The 24,124-nt window shown below is 31.8% G+C and overlaps 1 protein-coding gene across 4 annotated transcripts in view; it reads left to right on the top strand.

Moving 5' to 3' along the window:
- The window catches only part of kuz (zinc-dependent metalloprotease kuz), a 346,072-nt gene that overhangs the window by 278,556 nt on the left and 43,392 nt on the right, over window positions 1-24,124 (top strand). For all 4 annotated transcript variants that reach the window (XM_076394150.1, XM_076394154.1, XM_076394151.1 and 1 more), the window contains exon 2: window positions 2,880-3,137. In XM_076394150.1, coding sequence (XP_076250265.1) covers window positions 2,880-3,137 — 258 coding nt within the window. The remainder of the gene's footprint in view (window positions 1-2,879; window positions 3,138-24,124) is intronic.

Consider the following 24,124-nt stretch of genomic DNA (forward strand, 5'->3'; position numbering starts at 1 on the left):
TGTTTTGTATTTACTCGTTTATTTCTGGGTAACTAGGTCGCGGGTTCCATACGAATGACTCGTTGCAATAAAGATGTAATTGCTGCCGTTGCAGCATAATTACGACCTGTCACCGCTACGAATCAGTTTGTTTTTACGTTGACTTGTTGCCGTGATTTTTCTAGATTGCACTCGAGGTCGAGTCGTTAATAATCGTTTAGTTCACAGTAAAAGCAAAATTGTCGCGATTATCGCGAAGAAAGTATTTGTATGCTTCGCAGTTGCTCTGAACTCTTTTTATCCAGTCTCCTAGTCGATGTAAATCTTATAAATTAGAGAGAAATGTAAACGTTACACATTGTAGTTTACTTTCACACGAAGGAAAAGTTAATTTTTCATTTTAAAAAGGCAATTGATAACTGTCTCCTTGATACAAATAGAACATAGTGGAGAAATTATATATATGGCATATTTAATAACTGCGAATTAGTTCCATCATTAATTGCCTTTATTAAATATTAATTTGATGAAGTATATATAGTCTGGAAATAATGAAATTTTATTAAATATTGATAACATTTACCAATTAAACTCTTGAAAGGACATTGTTCTTGCAATAATTTATTTTTTATTAGTTTTTCTAAAATGTTTTTAATTAATTGTCATTAATTTAGTTTCTTGATTGCAGTCGTAAGTGTATTATAAGATAAAATGAAATAACAACACAATTTAAGGGGGTATTCTAGTCTTGAAATTTGAAAAAATCGATTTTTACTATTTTGAAAAGATTTGAAAATAACAAAAACTGATTAAGAAAATTCTTATTTTTCGAATGTTTTTTGTTTGACTTTTTTTGATGCAATAGAGAATGAATAGGGAAAGCTCACACCAATTTTCATTTAAATCAATTTGGAGAAAGACGCCCTTAAAGTTTTGTTTTTAGATGCCGCGTCACTAACAGCTATATCTCTAAAAATAATTTGAATTGAAAAAAACCCTTTTCAGGGCATATTCTTTTTTCTCAAACGAATTAACTGGTAGATATAAAAATAAGTTTCTACCATATAAATGGCTCTTAATTTGTTGTGTTGTAATTATATATTTTTATAACATCTTTATTAGATACGCTTAGTACAATCTTAATTTACAACTAATTTATTACTAATTTTCCTATGTACTTGGATTAATTAACAAGCAAGACGAGTGCGAGAAAATACATCAGTATGTATTCCTCAATTATAAAATTATAATTACTTATTAATTATTAACTTATAGCTATAGTTTACACTAATATTACACACTAAATATTCACACAAGTTCGTATGGTTTTGTTTGTTTCAATCTCCTGACATCCTGCGCGCTGTCCAGCAGTTGTATTACTTCCACGTTAGTATGATTTAGTAATCTTCTTTCGTGTTTCAAGGTGAAATCTTGGATAACTTCACAAATCCATTTGATTTCCAGGTCATCGTGCAGTTCTTCATTGGTTGCATAGCGATAGGCATTGGTAATCAATCGAAGAATCTTGTTTTGACAGCGGTGTATGATTAACTGATTTGAATTTTTAGTGCAACCCCATATTTGCACCCCATAGGTCCAAATTGGCTTTATAATTGTATTATAGATCGACCTCTTTGATTTTAGATCAAGATGAGAGTATCTTCCGACTAACCAGTATAGTTGTTTTATTTTGGTTCTAATTTGTTTTGCTTTTTGTCTAACATGATGCTTCCAATTTAATCTACCGTCAACATGGATTCCAAGGTATTTTGCTGATTCTGCTTGAGGAATCGGGCATCCATTGAGTGATATGATTAAGTTTTTATTATTTCGCCTTAATGCAAAATTAACGTGGACAAATTTAGAGCTACTAAGTTGAATTTTCCAATCTTTCGTCCATTTGTAGATTAGGTTGACTGCCACTTGCACTTTTTCTATTGCCCTAGGCAGAGATATATCTTTTGTCATAGTAACTGTGTCGTCAGCAAAGGTTCCAAGAAGTGTTTCTTTTGTTGTTGGAATGTCAGCAGTGTAGAGCAGATACAGGAGAGGTCCTAAGACGCTACCTTGTGGAACTCCAGCCGAGATATTTTTATATGTCGAGAACGCCATTTCGTGCGATACCCTAAATTTTCTTCCGAATAAATATGACTCCAGCAATTGACAATAGTTACGCGGTAACAATTTGCTCATCTTACAGATTAATCCCAAATGCCATACCCGTTCAAAAGCTTGTTGTAATTATATGACGTAACATACATTGGTCATCTGAAAAACAAATGACTATCGATTGATAATATTTTATGGAAAACATCAAGTTCCCTACTTTCACAATAAAGGTCCAATCATTGATAAAAATAAACCATGTAATATTGTTTTAATTATTTATTATTTGCATTACTATGTATTTTTACATATGAATTGACTGGCAATTGGGCGTTATCACATTAAGGGGTGAACATCCTTGGAATGGTGCATTTTCGTACGGAGTTTGATCCCGAAATGAATTCCCGAGGTAATGACCTTCCCTTTTTTTGACATTTAGTTTTAAATTAATAAGTTGCACTTAATAACGATGATTTTAACTTTAACGGTAATTTATGTGAAAGAATTTTTTTAACTGCATGAGCAAGAGCGGCATTTTAGTGGCCAGATTTTTTTTCACGAATTTTGTAATTGACTTTTTCAAATGTTCGCAATACTAATGCTAGAGTTTATAACTTTTCTAGTTTGAAGGTAATCAAAGAACAAAATATATTTTGTATTCCAAAATCATACCCCACTTTCTTTCTTCTTTCTTCATGTATTTTATTAATTTTACCTATGACGAACAGAATTCGGAATTTCTTGAACAATCTAAAATGTTGCGTTTGTATTAATGTGATTAATTTTTGTTACAGATAATCGATTAAATGAGTACATTAGTCATTACGAACCGCTCAGTTATGACACCAAAGAAGTGCACGGGGCGCATATGCGTATCAGGCGGTCGGTGTCGCCGGACAATCATGTGCACCTGTCATTTGCCGCCCATGGACGTAGTTTTCGATTGCGGCTGAAACGGGACGTAGATGTGTTCAACGAACATATGGAGGTGTACACCGATAATGGTCCCTTGAACGTCGACACGTCACATATTTACAAGGGCCATTTAATTGGTAAGTGGTTTTATTTTCGTTATTTAACAATGTTTATGTCTTAACATATAGTCGGTCCAAGATAACATTGATATAACGTCTTAAACTACGGTTAATTATACAGCCATAATAGTTTGTATTATAAAATTGTCTCATTTAATTTTCATTGAGCTCTACCTACCTTTTTTCTTCTACACTACCTATCCAGAGTTCTAGGTGTGTTTTTGATGTCACGGTGTCGCTCAGTCATTATCTGCTTCTGTGTGTCTGATGTGGTTTATCCATACCGAAAGTGTTATTGTAGACAATGTTTCTTTACGCAAATCCAAATAGTTCTTCATTGTACATCTTTCTTAACCATTAATTAATTTAATAGGTTTAAATATGCAATGTTAACGAGGAAGACGTAATACTCTGTTACCGTATTTTTCTGCCATCTAATCTAACAGGTGAATTGAAAAGTACCCGGCCTACCATGCTAAAACACATTTTTTTAGCAAAATTAGTTTTTTTTGTTCACCACAATTCCCTTCAAGAATGGTACACTGATTATAGCGACCCTCCAACTTTTCGATACCATTTTTGTAGTACGATTTGTCCTTAGCTTCAAAATAGGCTTCAGCTTCATCTATCACCTCTTCATTCGATGAATATTTCTTCCCAGCGAGATTCTTTTAAGATCTGAGAACAGGAAATAGTTGCTGGGAGCCAGATCTGGAGAATACGGTGGATTAGGAAGTAATTCGAAGCCGAATTCATGGACTGTCGATTGGACTTCGGAGTGAAATGATGGAGCCATGTTTCATCCATTGTCACATATCAACGCAAAAACTCGGGTTTATTATGTTTGATCATCTTCAAACACTGCTCCGAAACATCAACTCGTCTTTGTCGTTGGTCAAAAGTGAGCTCGCGCGGCACCCACTTTGCACAGAGCTTTCTCATACCCAAATATTCGTGAATGATATGATGTACACGTTCAGTTGATATCTTTAGAGTGTATGCTATTTCATTCAATTTCAATTTACGTTTATTCAAAGTAATGTTGTGGATTTTTTTAATGTTTTCGTCTGTAACAACCTCTTTTGGTCGTTCATTGTGTTCACGTTCGGTGCTCATTTTATCACGTCTAAACTTAGCATAACAATCCTTGATTATTGATTTTCCTGGAGCAGCATAAGCCAAATTTTTGCTTCAACTGTATTTTTCCCTTCAAAAAGCAATATTTTATCAACACGCGAAATTAATTTTTATGCATTTTTTTCACAATAACAAAGGTTGCCTCACTCAAAATGCTATAATTCACAAACTAATGATCCAACAGATGTCAAATTTATACGGGTTAGGGTTAACTAAAAAACATCTGGATTTAATCCTAGTAGCGTCATCTATGTGTCAGGCCGGGAACTTTTCAATTAACCTGTTACAGTGTTACAAAAATCTACATGACATATAACCCACCCAAACATGTCACACCCAAACACCTTTTGACATAGTTTAGCTACAGTTTTCATACTAATATTAAGAGCAAATGCAAAACTCAAAAATATTTTCAATTAAACCGCAGCAACCTACGCAGTAGTATCAATACTTACCTCTTAACGCATTTCAGCGGCAGAAGGGGGCTCTCATTATCTCTTCCGTTCGATGTAACTAATTACTCATTGAGTCACAATCAGAGTTCACTGATATTTTGGACCATAATTGGATTAACATATGAATTTTTGTTAAGTTGTATTATTAAAAAATTGTAATCTAAATTTTATCAAAATATTAAAAACATTTTTGAGGCCATTATTCAAGTGCTTTTTTACAAATTAAAAGTAACACTAATAAAATCAAAACCGTATTACCCAGAAATTACCTCTTTCCTGTTTTTTCATAAAATTGTTAGGAAAACGAAGACATATAGTTTCTGTCTTGCTGATGTCATGATTGAAAAAAAGAAAAAAAACATTCGGAAACACACAATTCAATAAAAAAATAATAACCAATTACATTTATTATATTATGACTTTATTACTTTCGAAATTTAAAAATAATATAAAATATATTTGGAATCATTTTCCATTCTTTTTTACAAATCTAATGTAAGAAAGTTAATTTTATATTTTAAATGTTATACGGCCCCTTGTTAATGTAAAATCATATAAAATTAAAAGATATTTACAACACAGAGATCTGAACATATATATCTCTCTTTTTCTGTATAAAAATTGTGTTTTGTTACGATTAGAATATGTCACATCCGTAAGCGTGCATTCGATAGTTTTTCTGACTATTGAATAGTTAAAATGCTAATAATTGCAGACCTCTAAAGCTCTAAAATATAGAAGATTAGGTTTAAAGAGAAGTCATTATTTTACTTATATGTGTATATTTTATTTTATTTAGTTATTGGGCGTACATTTTTCGATTTTAATAAATTGTCGAACCAATTCTGCACCTGTACCTCGAATAGTTACGGCCATTAAAACCAGGCGAGTTCCAACAAAGTTCCCATTAAACTGAATTCCCTACAATTTCAGTTCATGACTGGAACAGAACTATTAAACTATTTAATCCATTGCAACTGATATTCGTGTAACGTTCGAATTACATTTTTAACATGCCCAAGTGCTGAGTCGGTCGGTCTTACAAGCGGAATTTCGTATTTTGCGGAAGATTTAACCCGTAGCGAACGTAGGATTGTCGCTGGCCTGTATTATGCATTCAGGGAATACTTCTTCGCTTTGTCGAGATTCGCCGGTACCGGGATTTGCCTAAATCATGCTAAATCTATTTTGGATGATAGCTAGTTTGTCGGCGACTACCACAAATAGCATGCATTATCCGGAGGATACGTTTAATTTGTCGTTTTTAGAGTTCACGAATTGGTTACCTTTAACCGGAATTTATTTTCCATAGTTCTCAATTTTTATGCACTTTATACAGTTCAAGTGCACACTACTTTTGAATTTCTGTATCCTATCTGGAGTAAAATTATCTGATGATTTATGGGAATGGACGTTGCTACATTTTTAAAGATGAATGATAATTTGAAGGAACACTAAGGTAAATTCCTGAACAATTATTGAAAATGTATAAAGGGCAATTCATCTTTAATTAAGGAAATACCTTGTCACTTTAACTTAGATACCAATTTAAAAGAGATTAAAAAAATCATTTCATCACTATACGTAAGATTTGTAAAGAAATTGTGATGTGAGTGAAGTTCAGAAGCATAAATTCGACCAATGAAACGGCTACTTTTTTTTTATACAGATACAGTTTTCCCGATATTACGTTACATTTCAATTAGTAAACATGCGTAGCTTCGAGCACTATAAACGCCATTTGTGGAAAATAATTTTTGCTTTTGATTACTGAAGGGGTTTAAATCAAATGATCAGCGTGAAGACAAAGAGCGTTCTAAAACAAAAAAGGAAGTAAAAAAAGTAAGGTTGTTGCCAAACTAAGAAAGGTCATGCCCATTCATTAGAAATGATCCAACAAATTCATTTTCTATGGATTAATAGTTTTGGGAATGGTTCAACACCGACTTTGTCAACCATATAAATTAAAGCCTTGAAATGTCGAGCAGCATTTCCCATTTTGGTAACTGCTCCAAAGGCAAAAATAAAGAGCTTTTTAATAGCTATTGCTATCAATCTCAGCTTATGCATTTGAACCTGCATTAAAAGATGAAGAAATGACGGCTATATCAAGAAAGGTATTACAGTGTAATCTTGTTACATGACGATGCATGTCCGCATATGACTCAATAGATTAAAATTTATTTTGAAAGGCTACAATGGACATCCTCTCCAACCCGCCATATTATCTAGATATTGCTTCTTTGCATTTTAATGTTTTCCAGTCAATGGCACACAAGTTTGGTTGAACAGCAGTTTTATTCTTTAGAAGGTAATCTAAATTGGGTCGATTCTTGGATCACCCCTAAAGAAGCTGAATTTTATCGACTCGAAATCCAACAGTATTCACCCTAATAAATATACAATAGTTTTTATATCATAAAACTTAAAAATGAAAAATAACGGCGGTTTTCATACTTCCGATAAGTTTTCAAATCAGATTAACGGAAGAGGAAATCAGTGAATTAAACTGTGAGTGGTTCTAATATCCACCCTATTCGACATATTTAGCTCCCTCTGACTTGGAATATCACTGAAATAAATGTATTGAGGTTTTTTTATTAAGTAATGTATTTTAAAACTAGAAAATTGTGTTTCCTTATGGGACGACAAGTCATACAATAAACTGCTAATTAAGCATGCAACACACGAATATTATTCACTGATTGATGATGACCCTTGATACTTTATTCGTTGATAAATTTGTCCTTAAATGGTAACTTTCAAAAGGTTCTCATTTTGATTTTCAACAGTCAACAGCTGCTATCACTTATAAGCCTTAATACTTACATCATTTTCTACTTACATTTTACGAAATCTAAACAATATGTCACATATTAAAGATTAGTGTTTGATAAAGATAAACAATTGAAAAATAATTTATAAAAATATCGCAGTCTGAATATTCGACTGTCAATTAATCATGGCATATATATATAACATGTGAAATAATATAACAATTATAAAAGAAACTAAGTTAATATCAAGAGCAGAAGTCACGTGGAGCTAATATCGAATTGCAAGTAGAGTCTTCCACAATTCATCTACACAATCCATATAATTAAGCATACCTTTATTGTCGTCCTATTGTAATTTAAACAAATATTAAGACACAAAAAAGAAACCTAAATTTTTAGTGGATAGCTCTCGATTTTTTCACCTAATTAGTGGCCTATTATTCTCAACCATTCTATTTTATTATTAGAAAAATAAATTCGTTGCGTATTCAGTTTCGTTCTGGAACTCTTGGTCAAGAGGGAGGCACGTAATCTTTTGTTTATAAGCATACTTTAATCACTTCTTAAAATAAAATATTAATCAAACATTAAAATATTTTATGAATCACTTTTCGATAACATGTGCAGAGTTTTCCAGAAAAACAATTTATATAATAATATGTACCATTTTAATGTTATTTTAATTAATATCAAATTAATGTAAGTATGACCAGTGATGTAACAAACTCCTGACAAGAAAGAAAATACTGATAAAAAATTAAAATATAGTTCATTTGAAGATGTCATGTCAAGACTCTTGTTTATACAACTTTGGTGTTCTATTGTAAATTTCTGTAGAGGTTTCAAACATTTACAATTTTGTATTGAGTTGTATTTCCTCAGAAGAAAATGCTGCATTCTGTAGACATATAAAAGTATTACCTTTAGTTGGCAATACAAAATGTATGTCCTTGTAGGATTTTATAGATTAGTGATAATTTATATTTGTTGAATGGTACATAATTATATAGTATTTTAGTAATCATTTTATTGTTGTTTCAGAGATGAAATGTTTTTTTAACTATGCTGAAATATATTTCAGACACAAAAACCATGCCCTTTAAAAAAGATGAAAGCAGACAAGTCCAAATATTTAGATCAATGTCATTTTAATTGAACGGGTTTTACTTTATGTTTTAGGTACAATTCTTGACCTATAGTTAATGACTTGTGTTTACACGTTAATGCACTTTAAAATATTTGCTGTGTATACGATCAGTAATATGACATTGTATTGTTTTCTCGATTGTAATTTTTAGTTTTACCCAAACTTTGGTATATATTCTGAAGAGTAATATATTAAAAAATAATATTCTGATAGCATTGTTGATTTTTTATGTTAAATATTATTATATTTATAGAATATTATCCCTCACTAAATGTAAAATAGTTTTTCCATATTATTTAACAATTTTTATGCTACGAAGGGTATCATGGGTATCTATTGAAAAAGAAAGAAGACCATCTCAAATCATCAATAAATTACTGATTATGGTATATATATATATATATGTATATATATATATATATATATATATATATATATATAAGCTTTAAAAACAAAATACATTAATAGCCGGCTTGGCGGCGCAGTAGTAAAAGCGACGGGACAGTCCACCTACTAGTTGTGGGTTCGAATCCTGCTGGGACATGGTCATAAATTTATTTTTATATATATATATATATATATATATATATATATAATAGAAACATTTATGTTTAACTTTAAAGGTCTTTAAAAACTATTTTGTTGCGTAAGTGATCAGAATTTTCTTTAAGAACGAACATATTTATTTGGTGCTCCTTTTCGCTTGTATAATCTTTCTATTATAAACTTATTTCCAGTGTCCAATCTGGCTCTTAGATATTATAATCGAACAAAAATCATTGGAGAATAAAGACCCTTAATTTCCCCCTAATTGAAAATATGTATTACCTAAGATTATATCCATTGAAAATTCAAACAAAACGGCAAAAAAACTATTTTCCCCAAAACAAATAGAAATCTTTGAACGCGGACTGGCGGCGTTTCTTCCCCATTTGAAATATTTTCGACAAAACAACGAATTTCCTGTTGTTCAGTCGGACCGAGCGCTGGTTTAATCCCCCCAGTTACAATGAGGCTCCGCCGTACGTTGCGCAAAATTGAATTTCCGAGGAGCTTCATTTCCACCATTCGGAATATCAAGTAATATTTAAGCGGTTTAGGGCGAAATATCCAGATTTAATTTTAATAAATCGGCGTCTCGTCAAGGAATTGTCATGTATGGCGGAACTTTCGGATTAACGGTTTTAGCAAGGAGTTTATGCCTTCATTATACGTCAAAGTAAACTATCTGCGAAGGTCTGGAATATAATTCATCCGAAATTAAATTCCATAGTTTTTATTTATGTTAATTTATTATTTGGAGAAATATTATTTCTATTTTTATATTAGAATTTCTTAAGAGGATTCAGCGCTTGCTTCATTTATAATTTATATTAAATATTATGTATTTGCAAGTATTATAAGCAATTTTAATTATAAAAATATATTTATTAAGAAAAATATTAATGTACATAGATCAATCAAAATATCCATAATTTTCTACAACTTTTGCATATCTGTCTATAACTTCAACAGTCTACCCGTGGGCAATAAATATTTTTTATATTTCCGTTATACAATATAACTATACTGATATGTAGAAGATCGCTTCACTAGGTGATCTGCTGTGCAAACTTATAATCTAAGTCTTATTCTAGAGACTATTCTACCGTACTCTGAAGTCTAGCCTAACTTATTCTGCATATTATATCTCACTATATGTATCGATTAATCAGTTCGTATGGTGGTATGCGTTTGAGCCTACACACTTCACTGTCATCGCGCACATTTAACTGTTTAGTGAGTGCATTAGTGAATTAGTTTGTTGGAGGCGTAATATAAGGCATCGACAATGATTTCCACTACTTTATTCTGGAACCTCTGAAGGATAACTGTGTTAGATTTCCTAGTAGTACCCCACAGTTCAATACCATAGGTCAAAATGGGCCTAGGCAGAGATAAATATCGATATATCGTTTTCGATCTTATAAAAATATATCGATATATAGGAGGAAAAAAATATCACATTTTTTTGTAATATCAACGATAATTAAAAAATTCTTTAAAAGTAAGCACCAAAATACATTTTTATAATGGTTAAGAAATATCTTTTTTTTTTAAATATCGGCAAAAAATATGGATATTTTTTCGACATCCCTACAGCAAAACCTTATTATCTAAAGATAATTTAGATTTAGCTTAGTTTAAGCCCAAGCTGTTTTGTCACTATATGTTTTTCTATGTTAAACGTTTATCAGAATGTATTCCCAGATATTTAACCTTGTCTGCTTTTGAGAGTTCATAGTTATTCATTTTTACTGGGGACAAGTCCTTCTACAAAGGATGAATGTCACCTGGGTTGATCATTTGCTTTGATACGTCATGTTTTCAACCATAATTCGACTTGGTTTAAATGAAGGTGGAAGTTTCTTTTGGCTGATATTGTAATGTTCGACTAGAATAATGTTGATTTAGAAGCAATCCAATCCGTCCATATTCACACTTCTTCGACACCGTATACTGGGCAAATTGTGCTGTATCGATCTGAATAAGTGGTAATCAGAAGGCGCTGGGTCTGGTGATTACACTGGTTGAGAAATAACTTTCCATTCGAATTACAACATCACCTTCCTTCACAACTTTTGCACTATGTATATCAATATGTCATTTGATTTGTTCAATTGGCATCGGTAGGCATCTCAGTAACAGTTTTATGTGGTTTTAGCAGCTCGTAATATACTACACCTTACTGATGCCACGATATCCATGGCAAGACTTGTATAACTCTTCTGGACTAATCCATGACTTTCACCAATTGATAAAAGCAGGTGCAAGTATCTAATATCTAATATACAACCCAAATAAGAGATTTGGAGGAAATTTTACTAAAATTAACTGAGAATTGTAATTATAATTCTTATAACGAGTATTAACATGACAAATGTCCAGCTGTGATAAATATATTTATGAAAATAATGAAATATTATTAAGATTGTCTATTTTATGTTTAATATATAAAATAATATATATATTTAAAATAATTTCCAGTTTTAGACAGCACTTTAAAACAAGAATTATTAATTGTTATTTAGTGTTTGTTATCTGGTTGAAATTCGCTTTCTGCGAATGCATTTATTAAGAATACGAAAATTATTTACAATGAACATGATTGTCGGATATTGGTCGGTTTGTGTTCATTTAATTATTAAAATGGTTAACTTACTTGGTCAGCAAGATGGCTACACAAAATACTTTTGCTTTATTTATCTATGAGATAGTAGAGCGGAGGAAATTTACTGGAAATAATATGTGTTGCTCTCGAGAGAACCCACAATTATCATAAAGCCAATATAATTAGTTAAGTTAAAATATGTTATTGATGCTCAAATTCAGACTTTGATGAAGATTGAAGATTTCGAGCATTATAAGCTTCTAAAGGTTTTGTGTTCTCTAAAGTATAACATAAGTTTGTCATTATTTTTTCTCGGTATTTCAACTTCAATGTACATAAACACTAAAAATAAACGATCAGTAACAATTTTCAATTAAAGTTTGATATTATGTTACTTGTTATTTGCAGCTCATACCGCAGTTTTTGAGATAACATGAATATTAAAAAAGAACCAACCAATATTGTAAAACTATTCATATTACGTACATAGTATTAAAGTATTTAAAACTGCTATTAAATGAGTAGCAACAAAAACCATTGTTGACCAATTTTATCAACAAATTAAGTCAGCATAAAACATTTTTTTGTTTCCGTTGTATAACAGAATAATATCAATATATATAAGAAAATATTAAATTTCAATATTGTCAGAATTTTAAGCCAATTTATTATCAACTTCTTTAGTTTTTTGGACATAAACATACGGAAGATACATTTTTATAACGATAGTGAGCATCATTTGTTTAATTTTATCTATTTTATACAATATATCTTGAATGCCCGTCCAATAAAAACAGTTAATGCACGCATTACCGCATCTTAACTTAGAATTTTGGTTTACAACATTTTTCGGTTTATAACCTCTAATTATTATCACCGATGTCTTAATGATTTTGCAGACAAGACAGATATTTAGCAACATGATCCACTAGTACCAACGCAAATTAAATTTTATGGTCTGATTCATTTACAACTTTCGGCGCGTTAGACAGGATTCTATTTTTTTAAACTAGGTTAGAAAATGGAAGGAAAATTATGTTCTATGTTTAAAACGCACTTTACATTTTCACAAACTGTCGTTAGCAATATATTATGTGTTTTGTGTTGTTTTGTTGGGCTCACTATATATTTGAGTCAATCATAGAGGAATATTTAATGAAGGTTAGGATTATCGAAGTCACATTGTAACATTCATTTGAGGTCATTCTGTTTTGCTATTTTGGCTCAACAAGATTAAGTCCAATATCTCTATAATATAGATATCGTTGGAAATATCGTTTCTAAAACTAAGACCAGATAAAACTAATAAAATAACCGAAATGTTGGCTTTGATAAAATAAACATAAAACAGTAACACTAATCCGGTTAAGTTGCGGTATAAAGGAGTCATCTCTTCGTCATGAACTTGTGGCCGAGAGAAAAACGGAAAATATAAAAATATATTATGTTCTTTTTCCGAGGCAGCGGAACAACGTGTTACAAATATTCGCGTAATTTCCCCCGAGTTAAATTAAGTTATTATAATGCCGGAAGCATGTTGTTCTTTTATACGGAGTTATAATGGCGTTAACGAAGTCGGAAAGTTGTTGGTTGGACCTAGTTGGGAAGCTGATGGCACGTAGAGAGGAGGGTGTGTTTATTGTTTGTGCATGCAATCTTTTCGAACGGGATTGCGCCCCGAGATAATAGCGGTTCGCGAAAATACTGATGCTATTTATTTAAGTGATAGAGTGGGCTTCCTTGAACTTTTATTGGATGTCTGAGTTTACTAATAAGGGCAAAGTGAAAAGTTTTTTTTTAACTGAAGTAACAAAGAAGAATGTTTTTAGGTCAAAGTTTATTATAAAGTCGTTGCGTTGGTGTTCTGTTTGGAAACTTTGTGGGAATGGAATGGATACGAAGAAAATGGCAAATGTTAATTACGCATCAACTATTTTTTCTGTAATAATATTATTTACAATTGTTGGAAAACATCTACTGGATAGTGGACCAGACAAAGAATTAATAGGTTGCTCATAATTCGCATTATACATATTTAGACTGTATATTTACTGGCAAGATTATGGCGTTTGTATTTTGGGATACGCATGGAATAATTTTCGTTGACTACCTTGAAAAAGGAAGGACCATCAACAGCGACTATTGCATAGTTTTACGGGACCGTTTGAAGGACGAAATCGTCGGAAAACGGCTGCATTTGAAGAAAAAGAATGTGCTGCTTCACGAAGACAATGCACCGTGTCACAAGCCTGTGAAAACGATGACAAAAATCCATGAATTGGGCTTCGAATTACTTCCTCATCCACCGTATTCTCCAGATTGGCCACCAGCGACTATTTCCTGTTTTCAGATCTTAAAAGAATGCTAGCTGGGAAGAAATTTTCGTCGAATGAAAAAGTGATCACCGAAATTGAGGCCTATTTTGAAGCAACGGACAAATCGTACTACAAAAATAGTATCTAAAAGTTGGAGGGTCGCTATAATCAGTGTATCTTGAAGGGAATAATGTTGAATAAAAAAAACTAATTTTGCCAAAAAAAAATATCTGTTACTATGGTAGGCCGGGGGCTTTTCAATTGACTTGTTATGTACGAATAATTTAGATTTTCTTCTAAATAACCATTTTTTTTTAAATTTTAATTCGAGCTCTTTTTTTTTTCTTTTTAATATGCTCCTTCCAACGAAGTTTTGCATCAAGATTCTTCTTAAGGTACTTAGCATCATTACTGTTTGTTATAATAGTATTATTCTTAGTTATTGGTATTTGAACAGTCTTATTATACTCTAATTCAATATGAACTTATTTTATAGAGTTTATACATCAGTCCTTTATGCTAGGGGTGTTGGCTACCGAAAAAAATATCGATATTTCGATATATCGGAGAAAAAAAATATCGATATATTTTTTGCAACAAGTATAAAAAATATCGATATTTCACAAAATATATAATGATATTTTCAATAAAAAAATAAAGATAGTGAGATATTAGCTTAAAATGATTTAAATTTTTCTAAATATTTTAAAAAGTATATGTTTAAAATTAAGTACCAATGTTAAAGTTTTATTCAAAATTATATTTAATTTATTTTGAAAAAATATCGAAAAATATGGATATTTTTTCTCCTTCCCTACTTTATGCCATACTTTATCGAAGGCTTGCGCTGCGTCTTAGAATATAGTTAAACAGGCTTTTTCCTCTTCGAAGGCTTTTTTGTAATGTCGGTGATACTACCTGGACAATCGTAACAGACACTGATGTGCAGGTATTATATTTTTTCTCTGTAACTGGTTTTCACCTTTTAACGGGTGTGTGTCTTCATCAAATTTGTCATGGATGATCTTCTTAAGCATTTATGAATTCATTTGTTGAAAATAGAAGAGTGTATCTTGTTATAAATTTGTAAAACCAAAGGAAATAGGAACCCGGCAGATTATCCCGAAAAATGGGCAAAAATAATAGCTAGCGATGGTTAGTATTTTTAATCATAAAATATATAATATTCAAATTAGGTAATAACACTGCGAATTAACTCAAACACGTAATATGTCCCATCCCGTTATACAAAAAGCAGAGCCATGACTCAAAATCAAATAACTTGTAATAATCAAAATAAATATTTTTTATTTGTCGATTATACAGCCTATTTGGGCTTATTGGAAATATGGGGTTGTACTAGAACATCAAACCGACCAACAAACTAACGCTGCCGAATGTAATAAAATTACTATACCACAGCAGCATGGAAGTAATACAACTATTGGATAATGCGCAGGACATCAGGAGATTAGAGCGAACCAGACCACACGAACTTGTATATTCTAGAAGCATTTTAATTTTAATTTAGGATAATACATACCGATGTATTTAACCCGCACTCATCTTGCTTAATAGGTCAATTGAAAAGTCCCCGACCTACCATAGTAAAACATATTATTTTGGCAAAATTATTTTTTTATTCAACATAATTCCCTTCAGGGGTGATTCGATACCATTTTTGTAGTATTATTTGTCCTTTGCTTCAAAATAGGCCTAAGTTTCGGCAATCACCTCTTCATTCAACGAAAATTTCTTCCCAGAGAACATTCTTTTGAGATCTGAGAACAGGAAATAGTTGCTGGGGGCCAAGTCTGGAGAATACGATGGATTAGGAAGCAATTCGAAGTCCAATTCATGGATTTTTGATACGGTTCATTGTCTTCGTGAAGCAGCAGTTTCTTTTTCTTTAAATGTGGTGTTTTTCGGCGATTTCGTCCTACAAACGGTTCAATAACGCTATGTATTAGTAGCTGTTGATGGTCCTTCCTTTTTTAAGGTAATCAATGAAAATTATTCCATGCGCATCCCAAAACACAGACGCCATAACCTTGCCAACCGACTGCTGCATTTTCCCACGGTTTGGAGCGGGTTCATCTTGTGTAGTCCACTCGGATGACTGTCGATTGAATTCGGAGTGCAAAAACTCGGGTTTATTACACTTGATCATTTTCAAACACTGCTCCGAATCATCAACTCGTCGTTGTTTTTGGTCAAAAGTAAGTTTGCGCGGCACCCACTTTGCACAGAGCTTTCTCATACCCAAATATTCGTGAATGATATGATGTACACGTTCAGTTGATATCTTTAGTGTGTCTCCTATTTGATTTAGTTTCAATTTACGGTCATCCGAAATCATTTCATGAATTTTTTTAATGTGTTCGTCGTTAACAACCTCTTTTGGACGTCCGCTGCTTTCACCGCCTTTGGTGGTCATTTCACCACATCTAAGCATACCAATCCTTAATGATTGATTTTCCTGGGGCAATATCCGGAAAGTCGGCATCAAGCCAAGTTTTTGCTTCAACTGTATTTTTTCCCTTCAAAAAGCAATATTTTATCAACACGCGAAATTTTTTTCTAATTTGAGAGCTGTCAAATTTATACACTCATCTTTTGAGGGTTAGGACTAACTAAAAAACATTTTATGATAATATTTAATTCTAGTAGCACCATCTATGTCTCAGGCCGAGGACTTTTCAATTGACCTGTTCGGCAGCGAACGTGTTATGTATTTATGAATTTGATGGATCTATTTGATGAATATAGAAGAGTATCAAAATAAGCAGGAACACAGACACACACAGCAGGATAGTTAGTATTTTTAATCATAAAATGTATGACATTAAAATTATTTTTGAATGTAAAAACATCACGTTATACAAAAAGCAGAGCAGATCAGACTCAAAATCAAATAAACTGTATTGGTTAGTCGATAAATACTCCCAATTTCACTTAAGATCAAAAGAAACTGGTTTATTTGTCAGTTATACAGCCTATTTGTACTTATTGGAAATATGGGGTTGCTCTAAAACATGTAACCGATTAGCAGACTAATGCTGGCAAATTAAAATCCTTATATTAGCTTATCTTTAGGAAACAAACGAAGAACTGGATTAACAATGTTATCCAAAACAAAACAAAATCGCCCTAAAATATGGAATCTTACTAAATCACAGCAGCGTGGAAGTAATACAACTATTGGATAACGCGCAGGACATCAGGAGATTAGAGCGAACCAAACTGTACGAACACGTAGTAATAAATTAATTTGTAAACTAACATTGTACTAAACATAATCTAATATAAGATGCAATATAAGCACCTAATAAATTAGTTTTGTTTAAATCAAATTAATTACCCATTATGCTTTTTTAATTATAATTAGTCAAGTCAAAATATACTCGAATATTCACAACATTAACTCCTCAAAGAACTTCGAGCGGATCTAAAACTTTCATCTTACGTAATGCCTTTGTCAGGTTCGGGACGCTCTTGCACGCTTCCAACTTCTTTATATGCGGTTTGCTCTAGCTAGATCCAGACCTTTCAGAGGCATTCTGCCAAGAACTTGTAATTTAAATATGTTCGCCAACTATTCCGAAATTGGTTATACCAACGCAGTTTCATTCAACTAGTTTAATACGTGTTTTCGATGTGCCTCAACGGGTTCGCGCATTTAGACAGCGTCGCATTTTATTACCGGAATTAAATGAACATTAAGGGCTGTAAAGTGAAGCTGGCTGTACCAACAAAAGACCGTTTCGCGAGGTAGTCTAGTTAGTATTTCGTTGGAGTTATAGTGTAATAAAGCAGTTGTTAAATTTGTAGAAATTTAAAAGTACTTCGTTGCTTGGGATTAAGATTAGAACAAATCTAAAAAAGGGCAGTAAAGATAACAAAATAACTTTAAAAATATATGATTAATTATAATACTATATAGAGCGTTTATAACTTAAGAGAAGTATTCTTTTGAAAATGTCGACTTAAGAGGATTTTTCATTTAATTTTAAATTATTTTTGGAAGTATAGTTTTAGTACTATGTTTAGAACTTATCTTTTAGAAACTATGTTTTTCAGGACGGTTCTACTGAACCAATTTTCTTAAAATTTAGTGTGAGCCTTTTCTATGCATTTTTCTATAATTATTATCGTAAACTATAACAAAATTTCAAATTTTACTTTTAGTTTTAATATTATTTAAAATAAAATAGGACATACTAAAAAATGTCCGTTTTTTTTTTGGATCAGCCATAATTTAGAGAAAATAAAATTATTTAATTTTTTTACTTTCATTTTTTCATGTTTAAATTTTGAAAAAACATTTGTAGGGCATTAACTTTCCTTTTTTGATTTTTTTAATTTTCTAGCTTAGAGTAACGCCTTAAGTCATATCATATTGTCTTATTCGTGTTATAGGTCATAGCTGCGCCACTTGAACAGCGATATATCTCCAAAATAATTTAAATTTCGAAAACTACTCTTAAGGGGTTAAACTTTGAAAATATGGGAAATACTCCCTTAATACTAGTAAAGCCATTTTTAAAATTCCTCAAAACTGATTAGTATACATAGATTTTTATATACAATAGAAACTATCTTTAATTGGTATTAAGACTAATATTGAAAACCGATTTGACATTTTAATGTAATCCTTCTTAATGTTTTTAAACAATACATTAGTACTAAAAAAAACCTTTTTTTTTATTTTAAATGTTAAATTCGCGCCCAAACGCTCGCCGATATCATATAGCGTCAGTATACAGTTAGTAAACGGGCTCGAAAACATCAAAGTAATTTGAGTATTAATTATAGGTTTCAAAGCACTTAAGTGGTATGTGGTACTATACAAAGCAGATAAAACGATCACATATCCAAAGATTATCGAACTCAAGACAAAATGTTTTGCAGTCTAGACTAACTATATTTTATACATGTCACTAAAACTATATGTATAGTCTATTTAAAGTTATTTTGTATACACGTCATCTAAATTTGTGACGTCAAAACGTCGCAATCTTGCCTCATCAACTCTGAGTTTTAGTTCAGTTTGGCTTTGACATATAACAAAATTCTAATCTATATAAAATAATTGGTTAAAAATGTTATCAAACATATTTAGTTTATTTTAACATTATAGTACCTATTATCTAATGCATATATTATCGAAAGATTTAAAACTACAATTCAGAACATATGTATAATAGTTTGTACAACACCTTTTCCACAACACCCATGAGGTAGAGTTCTAGGCGCGCTTTTTTATGTAGTTGAGGCCTAATCTACCTAATTATCAATTATATATTTTTACGTTAATTTTTTGTTTCCTTTGATAGTGTATTTACTTGTCAAGTCATCTTGATATCACTGTACTTTTTATTTCTTCTGCTACTACCTGTGTATACCATTATTGATAAAATTAATCACTGAATTCTGCCTAATGCATTTACCACATCTACAAAACAGTTATTATTCATTCTCTCGTCATATATTCTCACCCAATGCACATGTTTAATTCTGAACAATTAAAATCATATCTGTGCACACAAATTTTTCACACGCTACAATTCCATTATCTACAGTTATATTATATTAATTATCTGCATACCTTTAGTTGTTTCCACAATAATCACTCTCTCTCGGGAATTTCCAGCATTCCACAGCATTATCACATATCCTGTCACTTGCTAAGTCATTATACATGTTCTAAAACATGTTCACCATTCCACCATTTATCAATTTCTTGCCCTGTATGTCTTATACAGTTCATCCAAACCGAAGGTGTTATGGTGGGCAATGCTTCCTCCACATATCCAAACAGTTCTTGATGGAATATCCTTCTCGACCAGTCTATTATAATAATTCTTTGCTACCCCCCATATCAACTCGATTGGATTGAATATACAGAGATAGGGAGAAAGTTGTAATACTATGTGACCATATTGTTCAGCCATATGATCTACTGTATATTTTTTACCTCTTTCCATCAACTTTTGTTGTCTTTACACTATATTTATTATCATCTTGCCATGAGTACGTTGGATCATGTACCATTCTGGGAAATCCATGTCTCATCTAAATTTGCAAATTGATATAATAATTATTCCTTGACTTCGTTATAGGTTATATTTAAAAATTGTATTCTTTTAAAAGCAATGTCTAAAAGTTCCATTAAACCCCTTCGTGGATTATCTTTACACGACTTAAATTCTATATTACCCAACAGTGTATGAAGGAATGTTCTACATGCCTCAAATAGTCGCATATCTTTTAGCTTTTTACGGATATTTTCCAAACTAACAATTTTCTCTGAAATAATTGTGTTAAATTATGTTTCGGTTGAAAAAACTACTTACTATTTTTATGCATTTCGTATATTTGATCTCTGATACATCAAGCTGATCTTGATTAGTCGCCAGTTTCGCATAAAGACGGTTTCTTTTTGGCGAATTTAAGGTTATATTGTTTTTATTTTTTGTTATATTTTAATGACGATGCTATACTATATTCAGTGCAGTTACAACGCGCAAAAAATTATTTTCAATAAAAACCGCGGCGATTTGAAATTTATCAAAACAAAGCCTTAAAGCAACGTTTGCCGGTTTATAACCCGTAATTATAATATTTTGAAGAGTTTGACTAACGGACTTTTGCACAGGCTCATTCGATTATATGTTCGAACTTGTCAAACAATATTCTATTTCTTTTTAGCTAGAATAATATGAGAAGGAAAATATTGTCTGATTGCAAAACTAATTTACAATTTTCGGAAGGCACTTATTGATGACGTGAGTTCACTGCTATTTTGAATAGACTATAAATACTGTATTTTTGTGACTCTTGATTACTGTCATCGTCTCTATTGCATTAGTATTCATCATACCCCATTTTGCTGTTAAAAAAACTCTATAAAAATGTATTAGGAAATATGATATCGCCAAAAAAAAACAAAAAAATTACGGTTAATCCACCCGAAACGAGGATCAACTCAATGGGTCATTATTAAAAGTGGAGAGTTAAAACACCATAAAACGAATTAACATTATTTATATGCGATAAGGCCGATATTAACCAACAATTTCATTTTTTTTTTGGGCCGACAAAACCGAAATACGTTCTGCGTCGCTCCGTACCGCCGTTACCGTCTAAATTTAAATATGCAAAAACATTTCGGGGTTAGTTATTAACTTAACGATCTCCAACGAGCGACTCTGGTTTAACCAATTTGAATAAAATTGAGTCGTCCGTAATAAGCTAAATAATTCTACGCAAAAAAACACCATCAAAATACGTGTAAACGCTTACTGGAAAACGGATTTTAAATATTTCTCCTTTAAAAAAGTTTTCGGACTAATTTTTTATATGATAATTTTGGACACTTGCTTTAATTCTGTCTGTTTTTCTTCTTTAACTTGCTGTACATCGCTAGGACTTACGAACACTAAAAGAGTAAGTGATCTCCTGTTTTAAAATAAATAAAATATTATAACCCGAATATTATGATCCTAAAATATTATTTTAGTTAATTAATCTTATTGTAAATGTATAATATTCTAAAGTCTAATATACAAGGGCGATCCGATAAATACTTAGGCGCACTGCGCGATGGCGCCACTATCGCAAAAGAACTTACTGTCGTGTAGTACATTTTCGTAGACGGCTACTGTCGAAATATCAGTCGAATTGGACTCTCAGTTTTGTTTTGACCGCCTGTTTCGATCGATTCAAAATCAAAGAGCGCTTCTATACTGTGTACGATGACTCTTCTCCTTCGATGGCGACCGTCAAATATTAGTTTAACGTGGTCGCACGTCGGTTTTTGATGAGCCACGCCCAGGTATCACAAAAACAGCTACCACGGAGGATAACATGACAAAAATCCACGATTTCGTATTGGCAGACCTCCGATTGAAGGTGTACGAGACAGCTGAGATAGTAGACATCTCAAAAGACCGCGTGGATCATAACCTGCATGTAACTTTGGGAATGACAAAGCTGTCGGCGTGATGGGTGCCGCATTTGTTCACTCCGGACAACTAGCGCAACCGTGAGGCGATTTCAGAGCAATTTTTGACGCGAGTTTCTGCATTGTTTCGCGATCGTCGACTAAATGTGAATCCACTGATACACACCAGCGACCAAGGAACAATCCATTGATGGAATTCACACGGTGAACGTGTTCCCAAGAAGACGAAGACTGTCCTATCAGCCGGAAAAAGTGATGGCCATCATTTCCGGCCGGGAGAAAGACACAGCTTACAGTGCTGTATTATGCCGAATTATTGGGCCGATTCGACGCCGAAATACAGAAAAACATTATATACATTTGGCGAAGAAAATAGTGCCCTTCCACCCGGACAACGCACCGGCTCACACCTCCGCACTCGCGACGGCCAAATTGGTCGAATTGTGCTACAAACTGCTACCCCATCCACCATATTATCCAGATTTGGCCCCATGCGACTTCTTATTGTTTCCAAACTTGGAAAAGCCACTAGCCGAACAGATTTTGAGAAATTTTAATGAGGAGGTCGTTGCCGTCACGGATGCCCACTTTGCAGACCTCGAGAAAACGTATTTTTTGGTCGGGTTAAGGAAGTTAAGCATCGCTAGCTCACGTTTATTGAGCTAAATAGAGACTATGTTGAGAAATGAATTGCCACTTTTCCAAAATTTTCGTTTTTCTTTTGTAGGCTAAGTACTTATCGGACCACCCTCGTTTATATTATATACCCGAATCGGATGGTGTTTAGTCTACGCATTTCACTACTACGTCACACATTCAGCTGATTGGCAAAATTAAACTCGTTGTGGGTTCTACAAGGAATATTGTGTTGTATTAGGGATGCCGAAAAAATGTTAATATCTAGAATAAATTTTTTTATATTTTTCTTCGACGTTATTAAAATCATTTTATGTAATAAAACATTAAATTATTTCTAATAAATCTTTTAAATTGGTACTTTACTTTAATTTTAAATGATCGTTTATTTTGATACTTAGTTTTAAGTGATTTGCATTTTTAACTTAACTTTAGTTAATTGTAAGGGTTTATTAAAAATATCAATATATATATAGCAAAAATTTATTTTTATTTTTTTTTTCTCCGATCTATCGATATTTTTCTCGGTAGCCGACACCCCTATGTTGTATCGCTTCGTTAGAGACATGGTAAGGAGCATCGAAGATGATAGGGCAAGTCAAGGGAGAATATTTATTATAAGGGAAAATTAAAAATAGGATTTTAATAAAATATTTCATTTCAATACTACTTTACATTTGTATAAATTATTTTCTAATAGATCATTGTAATAGCCCTAAATAGTATAACACAACACAACAAATGATACTTATAATTATACTATGTCCAAATGTTAAAAATCAATATTTTATTTTTTTATATAATTATGTATTATGTTTTTATGTAATTAATATGTAATATTTTATTCGAATTTCTATCGAATAAAAGATTACATATTAAATAGTTTCATTTTCGAATTTTTATTCCCTGTATATGTATATTATTGGACACTATCCATACTATATGTACCTATGCAAAGTTTTTCTTTTTTGCCGCTTGAAATCCTACTGATTTTTTATGTTCTCTAAAATAAGCAACACTTTATTTTATTATTTTTAACAACAATTATTATTTTTCTTATTATATGGCCTTGCTCAGGATATTGTACTCAATTAATCGTTTTTAAAAATATGCTAATATAATATATCAATTATTAAAAACTACTATAAATAGTTTTACAACAAACAAATTAAAATAGGTTCCTGATGCCACAATATTTAGATAATATAACAAAGTAAAAATAGCAAGGTAATAAAAGATATGTAACAACCAATCATTACATATCAGAATGTCGGAAAATATGTTTATGATGGAAAACAGGATGTACTTTAAAACGCAATGTATTTATATAACAATAAGAAGCAGTTATAAAAGATGGAATCATATTTCTGTGCAATTTTAATATCAATTAAATAAGTCATTTTCCATACTGTCCTACATGT

This window comes from Rhynchophorus ferrugineus, unplaced genomic scaffold (assembly GCF_030347505.1).
Source record: "Rhynchophorus ferrugineus isolate W39M unplaced genomic scaffold, kcgeb_rfMv2 rfM2, whole genome shotgun sequence".
NCBI lineage: Eukaryota > Metazoa > Arthropoda > Insecta > Coleoptera > Curculionidae > Rhynchophorus > Rhynchophorus ferrugineus.